This window comes from Melitaea cinxia, chromosome 7 (assembly GCF_905220565.1).
Source record: "Melitaea cinxia chromosome 7, ilMelCinx1.1, whole genome shotgun sequence".
Classification (NCBI taxonomy): domain Eukaryota; kingdom Metazoa; phylum Arthropoda; class Insecta; order Lepidoptera; family Nymphalidae; genus Melitaea; species Melitaea cinxia.
The window spans coordinates 3959281-3985228 of NC_059400.1; the positions used below are offsets into that span (position 1 = coordinate 3959281).

At 30.7% G+C, this 25948-nt stretch overlaps 1 protein-coding gene and 1 long non-coding RNA gene across 2 annotated transcripts; both read left to right on the top strand.

The window, feature by feature from the left end:
* Positions 1 to 3417: 3417 nt before the first annotated feature.
* LOC123655219 lies at positions 3418 to 25365 on the top strand. The gene is made up of 3 exons (XR_006743339.1): positions 3418 to 3429; positions 21788 to 21793; positions 25262 to 25365. It is a non-coding gene; the product is annotated as an uncharacterized LOC123655219 (long non-coding RNA).
* LOC123655218 lies at positions 15875 to 17341 on the top strand. The gene is made up of 2 exons (XM_045591049.1): positions 15875 to 16831; positions 16874 to 17341. The coding sequence occupies exons 1-2, from the start codon at positions 15890 to 15892 to the stop codon at positions 16937 to 16939; spliced, it is 1008 nt and encodes a 335-aa protein (XP_045447005.1). The 5' UTR covers positions 15875 to 15889; the 3' UTR covers positions 16940 to 17341.
* Positions 25366 to 25948: the final 583 nt, after the last annotated feature.

Below are 25948 nucleotides of genomic sequence, written 5' to 3' on the forward strand. Positions count from 1 at the left end.
TGTTACTAGGCTAGTTACGATCGATTCCATTTCTAAATTATCTCATGCTTCATTAGGCGAGTCTTTGCGTGTGTAAAACAGTTAGTTTTTTAGCACAGATGTCAACGTCCGCTTGTAATACATTTTTTTTTCTATATAACTAGACGTTCTTTTGGTTTTACTCGTTTAGTTAATGGAGTGTTACAGTCCATGTAATATAAAGATGAATAAAAACGATACAACATTTTTAACGGGAAATCCATTCTTCTGATCTTTTTCTAATTACATGCTATATAAAAATATTAGTACTATAAACAAACGTGTATTAAATATATATATATATAAGACGACATATTCGAAATAAGACGTTTCTAGAAAATCTCAAGGCGTAGAAGGGTCCCAAAGGATAGCCAAAAGCCTTACTGAAAATATATGATATCATACATAATTCGACACCTGCAGGGATTGCTATGCCAACTCAATTTATCGTACGTATACAGAAAAGCTTCTAAAAAATTAAAAGCTATATTGCTAAAAAAATGTTGATCAAATTTTCTAGTTAAGTTATCTCATTCATAGTTTTTCCTTAAAAATAGAAAGTAACTGAAATTTAGTTTGTCTAGTAATCCTTACAAGTTTCAGTCTGAGAACCTATTTTTTCGTATTCTTATACGCAAACGTAGATCTCTTGTAGAGACATAGTCTCTAATTTTGGTCGGCTTCATTATTATCTTTTAAAATCCTAATAAAATCTCGTCATTTTACTCACGTGGATCGTAACTCGCTCCTGTACATCTTAACTTTTTCATTGTAATGCATGTCTTAAGCTTTCTGGATAAACATGCTGTAAAATATATTCAACCTAAGATACTACCTACTAGTACTGAGAGGTCAAGATGTTTTTTAATGTAAAATATTAGTGTCAGCAAAAACACCTTACAGTATCTAGCTAGAATTTTCACAGATGTAAAAAATTAAATATCATTTAATTGTCTGAGTAAAGAGACATTCAATTGTCTTAAATATCGCGTTGCAGTTGCTACCACAAATGTATTATCCGCAGACTAATCCACAATAGAACACAAATTGACGCAAATAAAATTTAAAATGAGATTTCGGTGGTCGAGAAGTACATTTACTTGAGGTAAACGACCTTTACAAAGGAAGCAAAACAGGAACATCGCTATTAAGCACCTTTTAAATTTAATTTATCCAAAACCAATTACTATTAGAATTAATTAATTTTTAATGGATAATTTTAGTATTTTTAGGTATCTTTATTTGAATATTTATGGGCTACAAAAAAAAAATGAATTATACAAAATTATATATACTAAAATAAATAATTGTTTCCAAGAAATTGTGCAAATTTATTGGTAAAAGTGTTTTACAAAAATGGAATGAGTATTTTATCGAAATAAATATTAAATATTCCGAGATCCGTAATTACGTTTATTTTTATAATTTACAAATATGGTGTTTATAAAATTAAATATTTAATTAATATCTACATTTCCGTATGTACCTTTTCACTGTTTTCCATACATACCTATAATTTTTAGAAAAATAAATTGTAGAGTTTAAAATTTTATACGCGATCCAAATTATTAAAAAGTGGCGTCAATTTCATTAAAATATAACTACGAAATGGGATCATGTTCCATAATAAATAAAAACAAGGGAGTAATCAGGAGTGTACCTATTAATTAATTAAAATTTATTCGACGGCTTATCAGTTACTAAGTACTAAAGTATAATTAATAATAACACGATAGCAAAATGAATATAAAAGATCCTTAAACATTTTTAATTATCGCGTTTGTTATAATGAAAGGTTTGAAACGAAAAGTGTATGTTGTATTTTTAATCTATATATAATAAAAGTACCTCTCATAACACAAATGCCAACTGATATGACAATGATAATTTAAAAAAAAATTTAAATGATTTTTAAAGATATATTATTCTATGCTTCAAGGTAGTTGGCAAAAAAGTTTGATATTAAAATAATATCTCAATAAAATAGGATTGTGTTATTTTAGGTTGACTATCAAATACCTACTATTTTTACGGTCTCCAAAATTCTATAGAGATTGTAACCTCGACCGCTTCATCAATCTCCTTCATTTCTCCTCTGTTCTATGTGATAACGGATAAATTATCTGTGCTATATTAGTACGAGTGAAAGCCATTGAATATTAATAACAATATCAAAATAGGAAAACGTATAAAAATATCTTATTTTTAATTGTTTTATTTCTTTATTAGTTTACATTTATTGCAATGTGTCAAAATGTTAATTTTTATTATAAAATCTGTTTATTAAATTCAAGTACAACTACATATTACATAATTAAAATGAATTCAGTGATTTGACTTTATTTGTCATCTTTTTGGAAGGTATAGTCGTAATACCTATTGAGATATGTAATTCCCACATGACATTGGCGAAATGATATGTGTCAAACGTATGTATATGTAATAGAATTTTATATGTATGTATTATAAATTGATTTAGTTCATCAATGTCCTTGCATTTTAGATTAGAAATGTCCAAAGACTAATTAACATTGTTGGCGATTTTCCATACTAATTCACGCCATCTCCAAAAATAATTTCAACTACTTAGGTACATCGTAATCATAAAGAGTGAACAAAGATTAAAAATTTGAGCTGATTTTGATACGACTCTATCTATAAATATTTTATAATCTATGAATATTTAATACTTCATCTGATAGAGGTTTTATGTTCAATGATCAGGTATCAACCTATATTGTATAATACTCGGTTACGGAATTCTTAAACGATTCGTTTTACGAAACGTTAAGCTTCGAAAATGCTACGTTTATTCTCGATTTTTATGAAGTAAAACTTCTGTACGCACTCTTGACTGGGGGAGTAAGCTTGTGAATGCTTGACGAGAGCGTTACAAAAAGTATGATCGGGTGAGGCGAACGAAAGTTGAGAGGGAGATATAACTTAGATGAAGCTAAAGAAGTTTTAATTCAGTCGTGTGGTCTAAAGCACACTACTTTTTTTGTATCTTTGTCTCTATGAATATAGTGTTACTTGTAATTAGATCATTTTTTAAATATTTAAATAAATGAATATAGGAACTTAATTTACTACTTAAAGAAACAACATATTTATTACTCGATAAAAATTATTACACTGGCCGATATGAAAGTACTTATGTCATGTCGAATTGGTGTGATGAGTCGATGAATATAATATGGTGATACGCCAGTACAAATCGGTGCCGAATGTACTGTATTACATGATATTCCCGACATGATTCAATACGGAAACGTCAATTTCAATGTTCACACTAGCTATATATGAACATACGTACAAATCCGTATATCTATTTATCCGTATATATGGAAGTAATATGGATTTTAGTAACGACATCGAATTCGATTTCAGACCATTTTGTCATTATTTTATGTTTTACTGGTAATCTAGATTTAAATCACCTATAATTTTAAATTCAAAATTGTATTAACACTCTTAAATAAAAAAATAGAATCTGGTAGAATTTTCTCTTATGCCGGGGGTCCGGAAACACACACAAGACACAACGCCCAGACTACGACAAACATCTATATGCCCAATACACATACGTTTGTCGTGAGCGAGGATCGAACCTGCTACCGCTAGCGCACAGCCAGTACTGTAACCGCTGCGCTAACGTCGTCTTCCAGAATTCTTATTAATTTGTAATAACATCTTTGTTTTAAATTTGGAACAATAAATTAAAATGGTAGAGACGTTACAGATATGGAATATTAGCATTTTACTTAAGTTTTATTTTACGTTACTAGTGTTTATCTATTCTATACCGACCGACTCGAGAAACTTCGTACTGCTATATTTTTTTTTTTTCGTGAATTTATCGACTTTAAAAAAAGCTTTTATACATTAATTGTCCTTTACAATAGCTAACACAAAAAAGAATTGTTCAATTTGATGATTTTCGTTTAGCACCTGTACCTGTGCACGTACATTTCGGTGATTCATTTTTTATTTATTTAGATTTATATAGATTTATACAGTTTATATGTAAAAAGCTTATAAAATACTCTAAAATTCTGTTCTACGAAAAAAATATTCGAAACATTCCTTGCTTAACGAATTCTGAGCTTCTCTTAGTTTTTACACTTGTTACAGAGACATCATCTGCATTAAAGTTGAAGGCAGTCTTGCAAATACGTGTCTTTGAAAAGGTTGGCTCAAATAAAATGCTAACTACTAATTAGCCTTCCTGCGCTTGTCGTACATTTTTTGTCGAATATAATATTTAAAAAAAACCAAATTTTTTATTAAAAATATTTTTATTATATATGATGTAACTAAAATTTTATGCTTTTCGCAATTTTTCCTCTATCTGTGCTATATGTCGTTGCTTCGTACCGAATTTAAATATTCTGAGTTCACGGAAAGTACCCTTAACCTTGCAGGTTTTGATTCCCTTGCGAGTGTCGAAAATTTGCAGTAAAACGGCTGTATCGTTTGATTGCGTTAGGGACAGTAGGCTTGAGTATTTGATATGAATTTCAGTTTTGATACCTCCACGCGTCCCTGAGAAAAAGGGTCTTGAGACGACGTCAGACGAGACCACAAAGTGATCCTATAAGGGTACCGTTTTTTTCCTTTTGAGGTACGGAACCCTTAAAATTAGTTACCGACTAATCTGATAATGAAAATTGTTTAATTTTAAAAATATTTTCATATCATTTAACAAAAGTATTCGTAATAAATTCAAAATATTATTTCTGTGTTATAAAATTTTTTGTAACAAAATTTTTGTTTTTGATTATTACTGTTTATAAAGATAATTTGAACACTTGGACGGGACATTAAAATTATTTAACCTTACGCTTGTTTTAAAAAAAATTAAAAAAATATCCGCTACATGCTGCAACGTTTTTAACCTGTAATTTTATTCAAAGTAGTGCGTAAATTTTTATTTGAAAGAATGTTGAAAATATAACTTGAAAATCGATTCACCTTAGGGTGAAATAAGATTTAAAATGCAGAGATGTTTTACCTTTGTCCTCAATGTTTACTTTAAAACATATGCTCATAGTTGATGCTGTCACTTGTTTTAGAAATTCTCAGAAAAGTAAACAAACCTCCTTTATCTCGCTATAAATAGAGCTACTTTGGTAGACCAAAGGGTGAAGGGGTCCGATTTGAGTCTTTATGGTTAGTATTTACCGTGATCAAACATCACCCTATGTTAAGGTAATCTATTCATTAAACAAAGAGTAAGGAAGCTGTTAAAGTAGAAGAAGTTAGTTGTAAATGACTATATGCATTTAGTTTGCGTAATTTTTTTAAGATGAATGAAATAATAATTCTTTTTGAAACGTATTTATAAACATTATTGTTTTGATTCTTTTTTTTTTTTTGACTTGAAAACTATATTTTTAAGAAACCGAATTACCTAGCCAAAGTTATTTATATTTTATAAATAATGAAAAGTATATATAACTATACTCAAATTTTAAACCTAACAGGACACAACTTAAATTTTTTAAAGAAATTTACTAATCTGTGAAAATAATATAATAAATAAATAGTGTAATTTTATTTTACAACGACTTAAGGATATTTTTATACGAATATTCGCAACGTCATAAAACTTTATTTATATTTATGTATTCACAAAAAACTGTGAAAGCAAATTTTTTATTTCAAATGTTTACAAAACATTTGATTTTGTAATAAAAAAACTAACAAATTATCTTTTTTTTTTAGCAACCGTAAGAATTTACTAAATGTTTGAAGGAAGTAAGTTTGTGAATGATTTAGTTTAATAAAATTAATAAAACATTTTGAATAGCTTATTTCTTTATAATATGGATACAAGTTAAAATATACAATTTTTGTAAAAGAATGATGTTTTTTTTTTCTTTATATATACGTCAAAAGTCTGTGAAAGAATCTAGTCTAAATTTAAAGTGTTACAAGTTCAGATAGGATCGTGAACTACATAAATGACGTCTTTTTGAAAAAGTTTGACATACTTTTATGTACCTACGTATCGTTGACTTTTTTATTGCTATATCAATAGTACTAGGATTACAGATCAAGTTGGTACCTAGTATGCACTTTCGAATGTCTTTTATTTATAAAAAAATCAAAAATTTGACTTAAGAGTCTCAGAGTAACTCTACTAAAACTAAGAATTTATATATCAGCAAAGTAGAGGTCTAGGTTTGTCTCTTAGAAAATCATTAAATAATTTCTCACACAATCAAACGTGTAAAACAAAATTCAAACATGCTTTCTAATACACGTGAGCGCTTACCAGACCGGTTGCCCCTTCATGCCTGCCTGATCCAGCAAACCTCGCAAGTGCATCACCCTCTTAACACACACTTAAATATTCACCGTCACCGGTCATCTTTATCACAAAACACGATATCGGTTTTTTTTCAATCACCAAAAACACGTCTTATCCGCGCTACAGCCAATGCACGACTGCCGCGACTAGCAGCGTACCCCCTAGTCGCGGTGTGAGAGCGCCCTAAATCGGCTCCCTCTGAATCAATGTATACTCTATTGTTCGAGTAATTAGGCAGATTTTTCAAAATTAAAACAAGGGTGTTTACATCGGTTCGACGTATTGGTTGTTAAACTAGATGCGGACGAAAGTAAGTAGGCGCATTTCCTCGTGGATGCTGCAGGTTCGTATTTACGATCACGTTGCGGTGCCGTCGCATCTGGCGTTTTAATTTCATTAAAATTTTAAATGCGTATCGTATTTCTTGCTTAGTATTTACTTATTTATAAAACGATTCAACAAGGAATGGCTTTAAAATGGCTTATATCTTAATAAATATTGCCAAAAATAATTCTTAAAGCAAATATATATAATATAACTTTACTTTAATTGAGCTAGTTTTCGATGTCTTGATATTAACACATTTTCTAAGGCTTGTAGGTTTATAAAATATAATTATAAAACAATTCGAAATTACAATAACCTCAAGACAAGTCTTATATATTGATGTTGTATTTTCCTTTACGATAAATATATGGTGACAAAGTAATGTCTTTATAAAGATACTATAAACATTTTGATTTCCTTTCGACTCTACATATATGTATATTATAATATAATGTATATAATAGTACATATCTTTGCTGGGAAACGAAAAAAACCGACTTCAATTACATCGACCAGCAATGTAACGTATATAGACGAAAAATAGTCAAGTAGATGTGCATTACACAACAAAATTACAAACAAATACCTAACAAATAAATAAAATTGGAGTGTCTGTTTGTAATATTCAAATAACCGCTTTTTACTAAATGCATGTGGATGTATACACGGTACATATACCAAAATAACATTTTTTACAATTTTTATCTGTCTGTCTGTCTGTTTGTTCCGGCTAATCTCTGAAACGGCTGGACCGATTTTAACGGGACTTTCACTGGCAGATAGCTGGTGTGATAAGGAGTAATTTAGGCTACTTTTATTTTAGAAATATTTTTATTTTGTAACTCTGCGTGCCGAACAAGATTTTTTTAATACCACGCGGACGAAGTCGCGGGCAAGGCTAGTTTAATAATAAAAGTAAAATTATAGTAGAAACCATTATCCTAGAAGAAAAGCTCACTAAAAAGTTATAAAAGAATTAGTTAATTTATATATTAAACAAAAGCTTAAGGAAGCCATTGTTTCAACCCTTTTCAAAAACTTGTATTTACCATATTTAGTCTCACCAGGGAAATGTGGTTATTTTACCATTTCTACTAGATTTTTTTTTCAAATTATTAAACAAGGAGAAACGCATTACATCAGCGTGGTGGATTAAGCTCTGACCCTTCTCCTACATAGGAAAAGAGGCTTATGCCCAGCTGTGGGATATTACAGGTTGAAGCGTAAACAAGGAGCCTCGGAGAGCATATGTAACTATCGGTCCCAGTTATTATAATATACACTTGATATCCATCAACTCTCGGTTGAGTGGCGTGATAGGTTAAGCTCCGACCCTTCCTACACGGAAAAGTAGGCCAATGCCCAGCTGTGGGATATCACAGGGTGAATAAAATCAGACCAGCTTATTGTCGAAATTGAGGAAACACAGTGTTGAAATTTTTAAAATTGAGTGTTTTCAATTGAATTTATCTTATTCCGAGATATTGTAACATATACATTAAATTTCCGAGTACATCGGCTTCGGTGGGCGGCGTTCATTGAATTATTGTTTATTTACTTCAAATGTATGGAAGAGATATTTCCTTAAGGGAACGCTGATATATCGGTATATTTATCACAGCTATATTTAACTTACAGCCTTTACGATTTATCGGGTACAATCATGTAACATTTCATTTTTACATTATATTATCTCTTTATTTATATTTTTGTTACCGATGAAAATAAACATATTATAATTAGACATGTAAGTACGCGTAAAATGTACAAATAATGAATTTATATGAGTTGAATCAGTCATATTGTTAATTTATTTACATTTATTTTTAATAATTTTTAAGGTAGCAACCTATAACTATTATTACAGGGTTCTTTTTGTAATGAGCTAATGTAATTATAATAAATAATCACATTTATTACATAAATTCAGAGTTCAAATATTCAATAAAAACAAAAAAGACCTTAAACGATAAAAAAATATTCCAAATAAAAAAGAAAAATACGATATTCCCTCAAATATAATTAGCTTCGTAATAATATACGTATAGTTATATTAAAAACCTTTTAGGATATCCGTTTCTTATTCTTAAACAATTAAATTGTACCATACAGCATGTGTAACTTGTAGTCGTAAACACTGATTTAACAAAATAAACTAATTAAAAATATGCGCTTATTTGTAGATTCAATCGTCTCTACGAAGTATTGCCTTCCCGCTCCAAGTACAAGCTTAAATCTTAATTGAAAAGGGTCTTTTTGGAGAAAATAATTTAATTAGCAAGCGTTTGATTAGATTAAGTGTCCAATATATGTAATTGGATTATTCAGACTGCTTAAATTTTACTATTCACTGCTTCTACAAGGTTATCTTAACGAAATCTCACTTTTGTTGGTGTATAATAAACAAGAGTCTATCGCAGTTTTAATATTATACTAGCTGACCCCGCAAATGTTGTATTGCCATAACACAAAATTCCAAATATTTTTCTCAATTTGATCGCAGCACCAACTTTTGAGACAAACTGAAATTAAAATAGAATAATATTTAATATTTGACGCTGCGATGGTAGCGCAGTCTACCGGATCCGATGTAAAACATTCCATAAATGAAAAAATAGTTAAATAAACATTTTCCAGTGGACCAAATTGTGAATCTAAACCATCCTTGAATCCCCTTGAACTCACACAAAAAAATTCATCAAAATCTGTCCAGCCGTCTAGGAGGAGTTCAGTGATATACACACGCACACAAGAAATATATATATAAAGATGTCGCGTTCTCTACGCGTTTTACAGTCTAACTTTCATTATTAAGACGAATAATCTACAAACTAAAGTTATGGCCAAAGCTATAGCGTCATTAGTGAACGTCAATTTTATATTATAGTTATATTAATATACTAGCTGTGCTCGCCACTTCGTCCGCGTGGAATAGTGACTTTACATATTCAACGTGATACTTTAAATTAGCATATTCTTTTATTTATGAATCGATTGACCTCAAACAAACATTAAATATTTTTAAACTAAGCTTACCACAATATATTAGTTAAATCACATCTAAATCAAATAAGTCTTTTCTGAGATTAACGCTCAGACAAACAGACAAAAATTCTGACAATCACTGTTTTGGGTGCTATCTGCGTTGATAAAGATCCCAATAATATTTTTTCTCTTAAATGTACAGACGGCGACCCGTTACATTTTTAATATAAGTATTTATTAAGTGACGTAAGGCAAATAAGTGCTTAAGAATACGGTATAATTAAAATCACTAAGTCATATAATCTGCTTCGATCGGTTTAGCCTGTAACATCTCACTACTGGGCCGGCCTCTTTTTCCACTTAGGAAAACGATGTCGCAAGGTGAAAATTTTATTTAAATAAAATAAACTTGACTTTTTAATAATTCTAAATGTTTTCTATTTTTAACTAAAAGTAGACAATAACTTAATTATACTTATTAATTTACAAAGTTATTGTTTTATATTTTGTTAAATGAAAATAATTAAACTATAATGTGTCCCAAATGAGTATACGGACACAAAGGACTCTCCCGCCCGAAACGCAAATGTTTGTGCATGCACGCAAATTGTTTTTTTTTTTTAATCGGTTTCAACGGATGACTAGTTAAAATAGTTCTTTAGAGACAGGCAGGCAGTAGCAGTCCAAAACTAAGATTAAATAATTACATAATAGATTCAAAAGCCTACAATGGGATTAAAACCTGTGTTTTTTTAGGTATCCGAAAACAAGTATAAAATAAATTAATACAAACACCTATAACACAAAACATTAATATAAAATATTATTTGTCACGAAAATTTACTTAAATGCCTTTTATCACAATCAGGCTACATCAATTAAAAATATCCGTTAGATTGTGTGTTACTTTATTACGATTCAGGATTAAAACAAAAAAATAATATCAACTCTAACCAGTATCAAACATCGGCAAGGTAAAGTCGCGCAGGCAGCTTAGTCTAATATTGTAAACGTGTTCTATATGGCTAATTCTTACAGTATTTCGAAAACTATATTATTGTATTTTTGTGTGGATACAATTATCTAAAACTAATAAAAAAAATTATTTGATTAACTCTACAAGAGATTAACAAATAGCCTAAACATTAGTAATTTAATTTACATTTCATACATTAAGGTATCATTATATAATCATTAACAGATTATTTTACCAACTTATGACTAAACTAATGAGGTCATTAAAAGTCAAACTAAACTAAGCACAAGCAGATCAAAAGAAAGTTGTTTGACGAGCATCACGAACCTTATTCTACCCGTTATCACACCATTAGTCTTAAGCTACGCGGCATACTACAAGGTTTTAATTTTTAGAAAATTCTTAGGCAAGTTAGGAGGTACTTTGCCTATATTTTTATTTGACTAGATTCGATATTTTGCTATTAATTTTCCGAATTGTTTCTCTGCTTCTAGAATAGGATTAATTTGTCGCTTGAAAAGTTAGAATACAAAGAAATATCTGACAATATGCGATAAGCCTAATGTGTCTTTATACTGTTTTCTGACATGTAATATTTGATGTCATTATCTGTTGATGTCAGCGTTAATGACTGTTATAACAAGAACCACTTATAAATCTACTTCTACAAATGATTAAGTTTTCAATTACTTTGCATGTTTTATATATATCATCATCATCATCATAATATAATATCATATATATATGTCTTTTAAAATGAGTGAAAATATATAGTAAAAAGTTAAATTAGTCAGTCGTAGAGTTAACCAGGGTATCTGAATTATCATGTGCTTTTGTGTTACATTCAACTCATGAACGTCTAAGGGAAACATTACTCTAGACATGTTTCGAAAAAAAATTTAATCACGTATATCTGCCAATCATCATTTTGACAATGTGGCAGACTAAGCTCCAATCTTTGTTTCTACTACAAAATACCATGACTGGCAATAGGAATGTTGTAGACTCCTAAAAAAGATTTTTCAAAAGTCGCCTTCAAAGAAATGAGAGTTTGTATGGAAGGCCTTGTAGGAAGATCATTTACAACAGTTTTTGAGATTTTACCAATGGTAAATCACACCGTGCTGACGACTAGGTTTTCATTATTTTTCAATACCTCGCCAAGTTTATATAGGAAATTGCTAGTCCTTAAATATTCATGTCATATAGTCTATAGGTAATCTAGCCATTTAGTGAAGATTTGGTGACAAAATTATAATACGTGTATATGTAATATGTGTGTCGTTTTGTGTAATACTTACGATTACAAAAAATAATAAACTTATTTTGGGCGTTTCTATTGGTCATTTCACCTTGATACTTGATTAATTTGAATTAAGAATATAAATTTATTGTTATAAATTTTACTTGTATAATTCTTTTTTAATTTAAATATATTTAAAATCCATTAAGTATAACTCTATCTGAATAAAAATAATGAAAGGTGGCGACGATTTTCAAATTATGTATCTCCTATTCTACAAATCTAAACTTACGCCAATAAACAAATATGATACAGACATTTTTATTTTCTACGTCATCCCCACGTACGGAGTAATTTCCTACAATATGACAATAGAACTACACAGTGTCATATGTTTATGATATCAAAATCTTGTTTATGTACAATAGATTTTGTGCTGTTATCACATTTATTATACGTTATAGTTTAAATATAGTCTAACGTTTCGAATCCCTCTTCCATATTTACGAGCTGAATCCTGGAGTCAATCTGAATTTAAGTGTCAATCCCGGCTAGACTAACAAAAAGAAAATATATGTCACTGATTCACTATGAAAACGTTATTAATCTACGTCTCAACAACTTGAGATAGAACCCAGTTGTTTACAGTTCGGCCGTAGTATTACGTCGTATTTTTCGTTCCAGAATTTTTATTGCAAAAGTGTTTTATTAGCTTAAAATATATATTAAAAACACCAATCCTGTAAATATCAATTGTCTTTGACAGGAAACTACAAAACATACCCATTGTCTATAATCGTGTGTGGATTTACTTTTACTTATTTATATCTCGTCAAGCATGTTGTTTTGAGATTGAGGATTTCCAAATAATACATTTACTTGGAATTTTTATTTTTCAAATGATATTATTATAACAAGTAACTCGTAAATACTGTTTTGTCTATTTGTTAACTAGTAATACTTTTTAGATTAGCAGAAATACAATTCGAATATTAGGTAAATTCAGCGTAATAAGATCTTGTTGTTTTGTCTTAAACAATCATCAATTTCGTGGCATTAGTAAATCAAGAAATCGTAAATTGTGTTACATATGTGTATGAACGAATTAGATGCATTGGATAGTCTTAAACTATCAATAAAATTCTGTCATTCAGAAGACACACAGAAGTTACACAATAGCGCAGATAACGGATCATTGTAGGGAACGGGCATGGTAGAATGTTGTGAAGAGAAAACAAATACGTAAAGACAAAGGAGCAATGTGAAGACGTACCTACCATTCTTTTGGTCTTTTTTCTTTATGTGTGTAATTATTAAGATACAAATAAATTATTTATGTCATTATACGAAATATGACATTAATACATAGGTGGCTGATAAGAAAAAAATGAAAGAGAAAAACATGTTGACAAAAAATGGGTCCAGGGCAGAGTAATGGTGAAGTGACTATTTTTCACACATTATAAAAGATCGCACCCACAAAGAAATTGAAACTATCTAATTCACAATTAAGTTTCAAACACTAAAAGAAAATAGCTATCCAAATTATGTTTTTATTTGTTCTCTTAAACTTAACCAATATTTTATTTACTTTCATTAAAAAAAAATATAGTAAAATTTCATTCTATGAGATCTAATTTTGTTTAAGATCTCCAAATCAAATATTAAGATGAAATTATGCTAACATAACATCATATTTTATAGTCATAGCCCAGACAAAGACCTTAAGCGTGATATTTGTTCACGTTTTCTGTTTGTTTCCATATTGTTAATCAGTGGTATGTTAGAGACAATTACTAATTATATCATAAATAATAGGTTATGTATTCTTATACGAACATAGATAGATAGATATAGATTATTATACAACATATATTTTCGACCTAAAAATTACAGGTATAATGTACAGATTAGAAAATTTCAAATCGGTGGTAATAAATGCATAATACTGTTAATGACATCGTGAAAAATTAAGGCAATATAACATTGTTTTTGCCTCATTATATCATCTTTATTATTATAGGTCATTGACTGCGAGGCAATTTAATGACATTAAAATTGCATTACTACGAAATATAGGAGTAAGAATTAATAAAAAAGAGCTCAGATACAAGAGAAAAGTTAGAGCTTACTTTTTCACACAACTCTCTCTATGACCGGGTCGTCAAGATCCGTGCAGATAATATTAACAATTTTTAGGCATTACTACATACTCGACAGGGTTTAAAGAATAATTTATTACTTTCATTGAAAATGTTTTATATCTTACAATTTCTTTTTAATGTGTTATGTAAATTCTTATGAGAATATTTCTTTGACCTCGAACTCTGAGAATACGACTACAAATCAAAATATCCTCTCCAAGTGGAGATCGAACATTTGATCGCATTAATGGAACTTTTACTACTAAAATAAAATGGGCATCATTCCATACATTTCAGTAGATTATTTTCAAAATAGGTCGTATCAAAATTTTTCGGATGCTTCTACTGACTAATCATAGTTACTATATGTCCTGAAAGGAATTTGATTTAAATCATATGTACTCGTTCCGTAGTTCCTTTCAGGTTAAACAAACAAATAAAATGCAAAATTAAAGATGATATATACGCAAGAGAAGATTGACACCTCCGGACCATTTTAACATGTACATATCGACGTAGGAAAGCATATTTGCTGTAAGTAGACAAAATACCTAAAGTGACTTTTTACTACCATTGGAATCAGAAAAAAAAGCCGCATCGAATGATCCGGGTCGTGTGTCTCTACGATGAAAAAAAAATTACATACGCCGTTGAAAACGCCCGTACTTATATTTTTTTTAGCAAGATTAAATGCTGTATGTAGACCAAAATCTAGTCATTTTAGACATTTTGTACTTACAGCGAAAGAAAGACTGCATTTTTTGCTTTACAAATACTTACTTCTTCCCATTTAAAAACTTAACGCTACTTACAGCATTTCTGTGGTGTGTGATTTTTACATTCGTTTACTTACAGCAAGTTTAGGGACCCTACAGTCTTAGTTTTTGTCATTTACAGCAAATCATCACGTATTTGCTTTAAAAGCTCACACCACATAATGCATTTTAAAAACTTGTGATTTTTTAGAAATTTGAGATAATGCATTTTGATAAATCATTTATCAATTCATTTTACTGTTACGCCATTGAAAAAATGATAGTACTTTGAAGTTGTGTCGGTGTTACCGCATCGCTACCGGCTCCGCCCGCACCCTTCGTTCCTTGTACGACATTCTGTTATTGTCGTTTCTGCTGAGTATCCGTAATAAGTAGCGTGATTTAGATTGAACCTGAGTATTATATCACGAAAACGTAAGTAAATTTTCCGAATAATTATTATTAAGTGTCGATAATTATTTACGTATTGTATTTTAATCGAATCTATCTGATACAAGCAAAGATATTTGTAATTTGCCATAATTAGGTTTAATAATTTTTTCTAGGTAGTTTCAAAGTATAAAAATGATCAATTTACTTGTCCGTCTACAGATTTTTTATGAATATCGTTACACCTATAATCCCTGACGGAGTAGGCATTTCACCGACGTATTTAGTCTCCAATGTGACTGGTGGCGAACCAACCAATATACTACGAGCACAAACCCGGTTACGAGCTGCAATTGCTGCAGTTTCACTACAGTAAAACCACATATATTACACTTTGACATAGCCGGGAATCGAAACCGGAACCTCATGACCTATAATCAGCAATCACAATCAATAGACCAACGAGGGTAACAAGATATTTTTTTAAGCTGCATTGCTTATTTTAGATGGCGAAACGCAGGGAATGGATGGACGAATTGAGACCTCTTCAAGAAGACATTGTTGAAAAGCATTCAAGAAAGAAACCTAAAATACAAATATTAAGAAATGAACTATACCTACAAGGCAATTTAATTCCGTCGAAATTGAACAACAAAACAATAAAATCACAGACCGATGAATCTAATATTTTTTCGCAAAACGACACCACGACATACATGGAATTTGGAAGAGGACATGACTAGTAGCAAAGAATTGACTCCAACTTTTCGAAACACCCACGAAACATGTATTACAAAACACGCTAAATTAGATTTTACTGTAACCGTCCAGAATGAAGATGTTTTGGATAAAAGTATTCCACATTTAACAGCTTGTAAAGCCTACTTTTCAGTTGAGAATGATGGTAAGCAAATCAAAACCCAATGTCTCTATTCTATCCCAGAATTAGGTGGTGATGTTGAGAGCAATATGGAACAGCCTCAAAGTAAATCACCAGCTACTGAGAAGAGAGCTATGATCGAAAGCAATGTAAAATTGATGGACCCTGAAAGTCTACCCTCCGGTCTTAGAACATGTGCAGCAGTAGAGAGCCACGTGCAAACGCAACTTCAAGGTCCATCTCCAGTTGCTACTCAAAGTAACGTGCTACAGTTTCGGCGTCTATCTCTAGTACCTTCAACGAGTTTTGCGATTGAGAGTGACGTAGTGCAGGTATCATCTTCAAGCTATTCTCTGATTCCTGGCATAAGTACTGCTACAAATGGCGTTGTGCAGATGCAATTTATTCCTGACAACAGTTCTACAATTGAGAGCAATATAGTGCCATTAGGATCTCCAAGTCTATCAATGTTCCCTAGAACGAGTGACAGCAACCTGGTACAGATACAGTTTCGAAGCAGTTTACCATTCCCTGAAACAAACAAAATACAGATAACAGAGGATAGAGGTACCAGAAGGATAAATCCTAAAAGATGCAAGAAAAAACTAAATTTCGATAAATGTTATCTTGATTGTGTGGACGATGTGGATACGTTATTATTAAATGAAGCATTTGTATCAGATGACTCAACAGATTGGAGTGAAGAGGAAGAGTCATCTGACGAGATGGAAGATGGAGATCAACACACTAAAACTGCAAAAAGAAATAAGAACAAGCAAGGCAAACATAAAGACAAAATAAAAACAAAGACAAATCATAGGCACATAAATATAGAAAAAAATAAAACAAAAGCGTTGATTAAAAAAGAAAATGAAGAAGAAAAGGAAAAAGCGAAGTGCAATTGAGCAGCCTTAATAGTGCAATGCCGAAATCAAATTTATATTTGACTAAGTTACCAATATCCCAACAAAAATATAATGACTTAAAAAAATTAGTAGAGAAAAAAGTGATTCCAAATATTTACGCCAAAGAATATTTAGGTTTTAAGTACAGCTGTAAAACAAATGACTGTTTACCTGAAACCGATGAAGATGACTGAAAAAAAAAATGTGAATGATTCGCGATAGCATAATTTTAATATCAATGGTTTATTTACTTTTCCTTAAATATGCTTTTGATTGAACACAATGTCTTCATGTTAAGTTTCAATTATAATTGTATTTTGTTATATCTTTCGTTCTATAAAATGAGGCAAATTGGCACTAAGTTTCTGTTTTTTAGTTTTAAATAAACATTGTTTGATTGGATACAATGTTTTTATTTACATCTTGCATTCCTAACTAGTTTTAGGGCCTTACTTTTTATATTGAATATTTTATTTTTTTACGTTTTATCTCTTATATATAAGAGAAAAATACTTTTTTAATTCATCGTATTGTTGAAACGAAGTTCCGGCAGTATAATTAGAGTTTCAAATTTTGTTTCAACAATTCAAAAGACCACATTTTTTTTACAAATGGTAAACGACATTTTTTTTCAACCAAACATTACATTACCGACTGACTCACTGCATTTCTAGATCTAATCATACTTATAAATTTAATCTTACATTTTGAATTGCAGTACCCAAATAAATAAATTTACTACATACAGCATATTTCCCGCCTGTAAATTAATAATATTTCCATCTACGCGTACATTTTTCTTCCTTAGTTACAGCGTTTTAAAGGTAGGTGATTTAAAAAACTGTTTGCTGTAACTAGCCAAACATGTACTTATAGTAACTTTGGATAAAAAATTTACATTGCAAATAGTGTCTGGCAGCTAAATAAACCTATGTTTCAAAAATGGTAGCAATATCATGGATAGGTCAGACACTATTAATTTTTTTCCGAAATCAATAAAGTTTTTTGGCTCTGGTGAACAATTGCAAAATGTCTACTTACAGCAAATATGTTTTCCTACGTCGATATGTAAATTATCTGACATATAAGACGAGAAACAGCAGAAGTGTTTGTCGATTGGTGAAGTTAATGTAAACAACGTGTAACGCTGAAGATATGGTACACCTCAGCACTTCTATTAGAAGTTTACGGAAACTGTCTAGTATGTGTGAAAAATAAGCTAAAAATTAAGACGTAAAATATGGTTGAGAAAACTGCGAGCTTTTGAAATCGTGTCCACCTTGCTAAACGGTTCTGATTGCACACGTGTTTGGACGTCACCATTTTCTAACATTTGAATTTTTATGCCTTTCTCAATTTCTTCTTTTGGGTCAAATTATATATGCTTATTCAGTAATTAGTGTTCACAGCGGATGACTGTTCCTTTAGTAGGCTAGAACTTCACAGGCATGCTTGTTTACATTGTTCAGAGATATTGTATAGTCAATACAGTGTGACTAGGTCTTTATTTTTGTTCTGTATGAGTTTCGGGATCCCTTTATTTATTCAATAATATCTTAATATACATAATTATATCATTTAGATGTGTATATGACTATCTGAATCCCTCCTACATTAGGAAGATAGAGCCCGATATTGGACTTGTAGTATTATCCAATTACTTACGAACGTATTTGAGAACGTAAAGGTGAAGGACGAAACTTACCTGAAAAAAAAACGTTCATTATTATATCAAAAAATATACATATATTTATAATGAAATGTTAATATAATTTAAAATATGAATACTTGGATAGAAATTTATTTTATCATTTTCTGACGTAAGCGTAACAATAAATACGCAGTCCTCGGGGAGGTGTGATGAATTACAATTTACAAATTTTCATGTAATAATTTTTAATATTTTATTTTCTTTTTAAGTTTTTTTCTTATAAATGTTACTAGTTTTCTGTTATCAACAAAAGATAATAAATTAGAAACAAGATAATACATTTCATTTTAAAGAAGAAAAAAATGTGGATTCTGTTTTATTGGTCACTTAAACTATAGAAATTGGATACAAAAATCTTATAAACTAGTGATAAAAAGTGTCATGAGTAGCTTATTTCATCGTATAGTTATATCTTGGTCCAGTAAGTCCTAGTCCCGTTCCATCATTATTTTTCTTGTATTTATCTCAGTTAAACCTCTCTTCCCGTGGGTGTCGTAAGAGGCGACTAAGGGATAACACAGTTCCATTACCACCTTGGAACTTAAAAAGCCGACCGATGGCGGGATAACCATCCTACCGCTGGTTTTGAAATACACAGGCCGAAGACGGGCAGCAGCGTTTTCGGTGCGACAAAGCTAACCCTGCGGTCACCAACCCGCCTCCCCAGCGTGGTGACTATGGGCAAAACACATGAGTTCACGCTATTTTAGGCGTGAACTTTTGGAGGCCTATGTCCAGCAGTGGACTGTGATAGGCTGAAATGATGATGATGATGATGATGACCTCAGTTAAATAATACTTCTCAACTTCTTGACAGTATTAGATTAAAGTTTTGCAATTTATAACATTTTTCAGTAAACAAGCTAGTGTAAAAATATGTTTTCACTTTGTTATTAATCAAAATGAGTTTCCACTTTTATTTGAAAAAGCTATAAAAGTTATATTCACAATACAGCATGTCTAAGAGTTATTAGTACAAAACATATTAACGTAAGTAACCATTTAGGTTCCCGATGATTTATTAATCAATATAGTTTTCAAATAACTCATAATATTGTAATATTGATAGCAAATTATAGACTCAAATAGAAATGTTATAATTCTAACATTGACGTCAAAAAACGTTCGTACACGAATTACTAGCCCTTTCATTTGACAATTACGTACAGAATTATTTATTATTATGATTTTTTAAACGAGTCTATTTTCAGCCTGATCGACGGTACATGTCTGATACGTGTCAAGTGGACGAGACTAGTGATGGACTACGGCAATTAATAACCGGTATATGTCAATTAAACATTTAGTAGTTATTTCTTGAGCGTATTGTTGCCCATGTTTATTAATCAATGCAATTTTAGGTTTACTTTTAAACTTTTTTTCGTTTATACGACATGGTTGGCAGCAAACGAATGGTCCAACTGATGGTAACCGGTTACCAGATTTTGAGCAAGATATTTGCTGCTGCGCCCAACAAACCTTTTTCTGCTATTAATTTTATGGAATTTTACATTTTAATTCATATTTCTAAAATAATTTTTAATATGAATTAATTTATATAATTATAATAAATATAATTATAGTAAATAAGAATATCATATAATTATAATATGTAAAAATATTATCAAAAGATTTGACCTGATTTTGTAACACCGATGGAAGGGTTTTAAAATGAACATTACTTCAATTCTTGGTTTACCTTTCGTTTCCTTAATAACACAAGTAAACGTAAACAACTCAAACAAACATTTCAAAAATGTTATTATTGTCATATGTCAAATCGATACATACAATAACCCAACCCAAACACATAAAGAGATGTAATTATTTAAAAAGGAACTTAATAGTATTAAAATGTGTAAGGACGAAATATAATTATTTTATAATACAGTAGGTACATAGTATGAAAATCGTATTTTACTTTCCATTAAAAGTATTAATTTTTTTTTTTTATTTTAGAATTTAAGTTTCTAATAATTTACTTTGTGCTATTGGTATGTTTATGTATATTTTTTTGAAAAGTCGTGATGTAATTTTTAAATAGGTTTGGAGGAGGAGGATGTAACGCGGGCAACACGAGCGCCACCGACAGCTCGCCAGAGACCACGGAGGTTACCGGCTCGTTACCGCGATTATCTATGAATTGTCAATTTTGAATTTTAAAAAATTAGATTTAGAAAGAAGAAAAAGAGGATCTGTCGATTGTCGAATGATACATTGTTATTCTTTGTCATTAAAACTGCAAAAAACATTATTTTGAAAACATTATTTGTGGTTTGATTTTTATCCACTACAAACTGATACTTGATTACTTGATTTTTGTTTGAATTTATAGACGCCTTTTTATATCTTACAACTGTTTGTTAAGGATCTGTCACGATAAAACTTACAGCCATTTAAGGGAAAATCGGATTAAATTTATAAGAACTTATGTATTATTAACTTTATTTATTTATTAATAAGAAAATACAGACAAATGGAGCGCTAAAATTTAGAATATTTTTTTTCTACTGCTCTTATAAAAATCTCTGTAATTCGTTATCTATCTAAATCTCTATAATTCTCTATAATCCTAAAAATCTCTAATACAGACATCAGTCGTTTACAATTTTGTTACGTGTATCAATTTTTTTCATCATTCTGTTGGTAATATTCCTAATATAGTCGTATTATTTTGCCATATTCTTTTAACCGATAAGACCAATTGTAGTAATGAAAAGTCGATCAACAAATTGTACAACTGTTATCAACTCAATTTGAAGCGTCACATATCGAATAATCTAAGTTCACATGATTAATCATATCGCTATTGCGTGAGAAAATATTATATTTCTTTAACTATTTTCTCATTAATAGAATTGGTTTAATAATTCGTACAAGTCACGTCAAATTTATATACACAACTGTTTGTATTTTTAATTAATAATCGATATGAATGATATGTGGTAAGTTATGCCTAGTAACGATGTGATGGTATGATTAGAAAACGCACTTTATGTTATTAGGACTTTCTTGTAAGTAATTGACTACGTGTTTACGGATTGGTAGATTTGGGTAGAATAACACTCCATAGATTTTTTTTATTCTGAGTATATTTTAATGGAGAAACGGGAATTTTTTGATATAAGAATGAAAAGACTTATGTCTAAAATCACGTCGTAAAATATTATCATGTCGGACATCTTACAATTAATCGATCCCAGTCGCGTCATGTTTAGATTTCTCAAAAATAAACATAAAATAAATGAAATGTTTAATTTGCATGAAAAGATCAAAGAATTAACAAGGTTTTGTGGTAACAGTCAAATTTTTAAACTAGTAAATTTTTTTTAAATTATTTATTATAAATTAGAAAGTACTATGAAAGTAAATTATTGTTTTAAACAATATAAAAAATACAAAATATAATTTTATATCATCAGTACCGTCGTAATAATTAAGTAAAAATAAAAAATAAAAAGTTATAGTAACCATATCTATCATTTTAAAAACAGCAATTACGTTCCATCGTCGAGTAATCGAGAACAATCGTATTTTAAAACTACATTCAACGGTAAAATAATGATAGAGTTTACAACATTGTTTACAATAATTTCTGTGTAGTTTGGTATTGAATAGATATGAAACATGGAAGTACTATTCAACGATTTCTGTTTTCAAATTCTACTTTAGTCCGAACTTTCCTATAACGAATACTATAAATATTAATTTTTTTCACCTCCATTATTTTTTCGTGACTATATTTTTTAAATATTCTTTAACACAAGCTTTGTCCTGCCAGTTTCGTAATCCAAGTTAAAGCAAATGTTCTGAAGCTATGGATGTACGTATATTTCGGCTATTCATTAGATTTAAAGAACTTTATTTGTCAAGAGCATTACAGTTCACTTATGAGTATTGTACATATAGATACTTTATTAAATATGTAACAAACAGTTCGACCGTATTTGTTTGAATAAGTAATGACTCAAAAAAGGGAAAGGTAGCGATAAATAATCAAGTTTATTATAAATTTTAATGCGAACATGTTTTAGTTTGTGTTTTTGTTTGATTGGAGGTAGTTTAATATGATAATGTACAAGCTTATGAGTAATTTTTTGTTGTGATTTGTTGTGATTGTATTTTATTCATTTCTATATACACCAAAATACCAACACACTAATCCAACAAACCATACACTCAAATTCAATTTTTTTTATGTATGTAGTGGATGCAACTTTATGTGAGTAATTAATTAATTTATTTACAGAAAAAAAGGTACAATTTATGTGATAAACAGTGCAGCAAAAACAATGAACAGTTAAACAGTGCACTGTGTTTCTAAAGTAATAAAACTAAAGTACATACGATATTATATACTAACATAAAAATATGATATAAAGCTATAAAAATAATAGATTATACATGTGAATATAATTGGAAAGAAAAAAAATTAACATTAAGTGGTTAAAGAATACTAATAATCACAATAAAAATCGGCCATGTCAATCTCTCTCTATATTTTGGTCTAAAAATAATTTTTTAAATATGTTTTTATAGTTGTTTTTTTGATTTTTTTTTTAATTCGATGTTAATACAACTTTTAAAAGAACGTATATTAATTAATTTACCTAACTAGCAAAAGACTTTAAAATTTAAATTTTTTGATTCGACCTTTTATTATATAAAACTGAACTTATATCAGTGATTAAAATTTAAAAATAAATATTACAACTGTTTCATAACTTTTCATTACTCGTGCAGCATATTTACATACACATACATGCATAAACACTTGTGTTCATAATGATCTTTACGTTACGGCTTTGAACTTGGCTTAAGCAACTGTACAAACAACAATCTCAAGTCTAATAAAAATTTTGTATTAATCAAGTCATCTATACATATAATAAAATGGTAGGAAAGTCAAAATTACATTGAATATTTTTTTAAAAGAATACTTGGGGTGTGATCTACAATCGATACCGAAGCCAAAAATATAGTTTTTAGAATTATTGTCTGTTTGTCTGTTTGTCTGTATGTATGTCCGGGATAAACTCAAAAAGTACCGCATGGATTTACTTCAAATTTGGCACGAATATTATTAAGAAGTCGGGTCAACTTATAGGCTACATATTATCATGCTATCACCTACCGGGAACGAGCAGTGAGCCTTTATTTCCTCAACGCATTCTGTAACAACGTGTAATCTAACGACGCATATTTGAATGTTGTTGTTATTATGTTAATAACCATGCTATATAAGCTAGCTTCACACTATAAAAATCACGCAATATAAGTAACTAAGCCGATAAACATAATTAAATGAATATAAGTAGACAAGACAATTTTAAAGCAGCGCCATCTATGAGATTTTTCTATAGATATGAAATGTAAAGAAGAAACGGGTAAATGAATGTTATTTTAAAAGGTATAATTGTAGGTATTTTTGGCACTGTATAGCGTTCACGCAGACGACGTCACGGCCAGCAGCTATTTAAAAATACATTGACAAATATATTAAAATAATTTCAATCGATGACCATTCCGGTGAGGTCTGGTGTGTATGCCGTGTCGGCGTTCTTAAACACATTTGGTCGCGGATTCAATTCCTGCTCGAAGTGTAAGTTTGTGGGTATATAAATATTGGTTTCCGGTCTGGTTGTCTATCCTTGTGGATCGCCCCACCGTGTCTCGGAGATCCCATTAACCTGTCGGTCCCGGCTTTTATCATATACACCTTATAGCACATACTTATAGTAGGGAATACATATATATCCGCCAACGCGCGTAGCAGTGTGGTGAATAAAGCTCAGACCCTTTCCTTACATAGGGAAAGAGGCTCATGCCCAGCAATGGGATGACATAGGCAGAATCATGCTCGACCTCGATTGAACTTAAATAAAAATGTAACAAGCGAAATTTCTCTGATGCAATTTGTATTATTAAAAGACTTTATTTTTAGACACAGGACCGAAATATATTTTATATAAGGTCATCGTTGTGCTAGCCCGTTGGACTCTCGCATTGGAATAGTCAAACCCTGGATGTAATGGACTCTTCTTAGTATTCGTTCGATTATATTTAATCGTGACTTAAATCCAGTACTAGGTACTGTAAATGTAAACAATTAAAACTTCAATGATTATCATCATTACAGCCTATACAGTCCACTGCTGAACATAGGCCTCCACAAGTTTACGCCAAAAATAATGTGAACTCATGTGTTTTGCCCATAGTCACCACGCTGGGCAAGCGGGTTGGTGACCGCAGGGCTGGCTTTGTCGCACCGAAGACGTTGCTGCCCGTCTTCGGCCTGTGTATTTCAAAGCCAGCAGTTGGATGGTTATCCCGCCACCAGTCGGCTTTTTAAGTTCCAAGGTGGTAGCGGAACTGTGTTCAATGATTATAGCTAAATTTTTTTTTCAATTAGGCTCTATTAATTTCTGCGAATCGGGAGAATACAATTGTTATGTAAGTCAGGTTTTCCACTTAGATTCAACTCATAGTTAGATCCCAAATTGTAAATACCGGTTATATATTTTTTTATTTTTATATGGAAATTTTCCACAGCGGTTCCACTCAGTGCCCAGATAGAATATACCGACCTAAAGTTATTTTGTTTATGTAAGGGTTTTGTAAGGACGCCGCTTTGGCGCAACGATTATAGCTATGGATTGTACCTGTTGCGCTGGCGGTTGCGGGTTCGATCCCCGCACATGACAAACATTTGTCTTGGCCATACAGTCATTTGCCGTGAACTGGGTGTTTGTGCAGTCCTTGTGGGTCTCCCCACCGTGCCTCGGAGAGCACGTTAAGCCGTCGGTCCCGGTTGTTATCATGTACACCTGATAGAGATCGTTACTTATAGTAGGGAATATACCCGCCAACCCGCATTGGAGCAGCGTGGTGGATTAAGCTCTGATCCTTCTCCTACATGGGAAAAGAGGCCTATGCCCAGTAGTGGGATATTACAGGCTGAAGCGTATAAGCGTATAAGGGTTTTCTAGTTTTGGTTCTTAGTGGGCTCTCGTAGCGCTTTGCTAGTGATAAAAGCCCTCATATTACCCAACCATGGCCTGATTTATACACTGAGAGATCCTCCAGTAATTTATTATCGGGCTATGACGACATCCCATTGCAATATGTTTGGTATATTTTTATAGAATATCACAAATAAAAAGCAGAAGACCTATTTTCAACCTATTTTCTGTTATTATTTATATTCTTTCATATCCTAACAGTGTGTTCAACAATTGTGTTGCTTTTACAATGTGTATGCTCACATTAGATTAAATGTATTTTCGTATCTTTGATGG

Coding starts and splice junctions, on each gene's coding strand:
- LOC123655218 (XM_045591049.1), top strand. CDS start 15,890: ATGACTAGTAGCAAAGAATTGACTCCAACTTTTCGAAACACCCACGAA. Junction 16,832..16,873: donor AAGGCAAACATAAAGACAAA/ATAAAAACAAAG, acceptor AATATAGAAAAA/AATAAAACAAAAGCGTTGAT.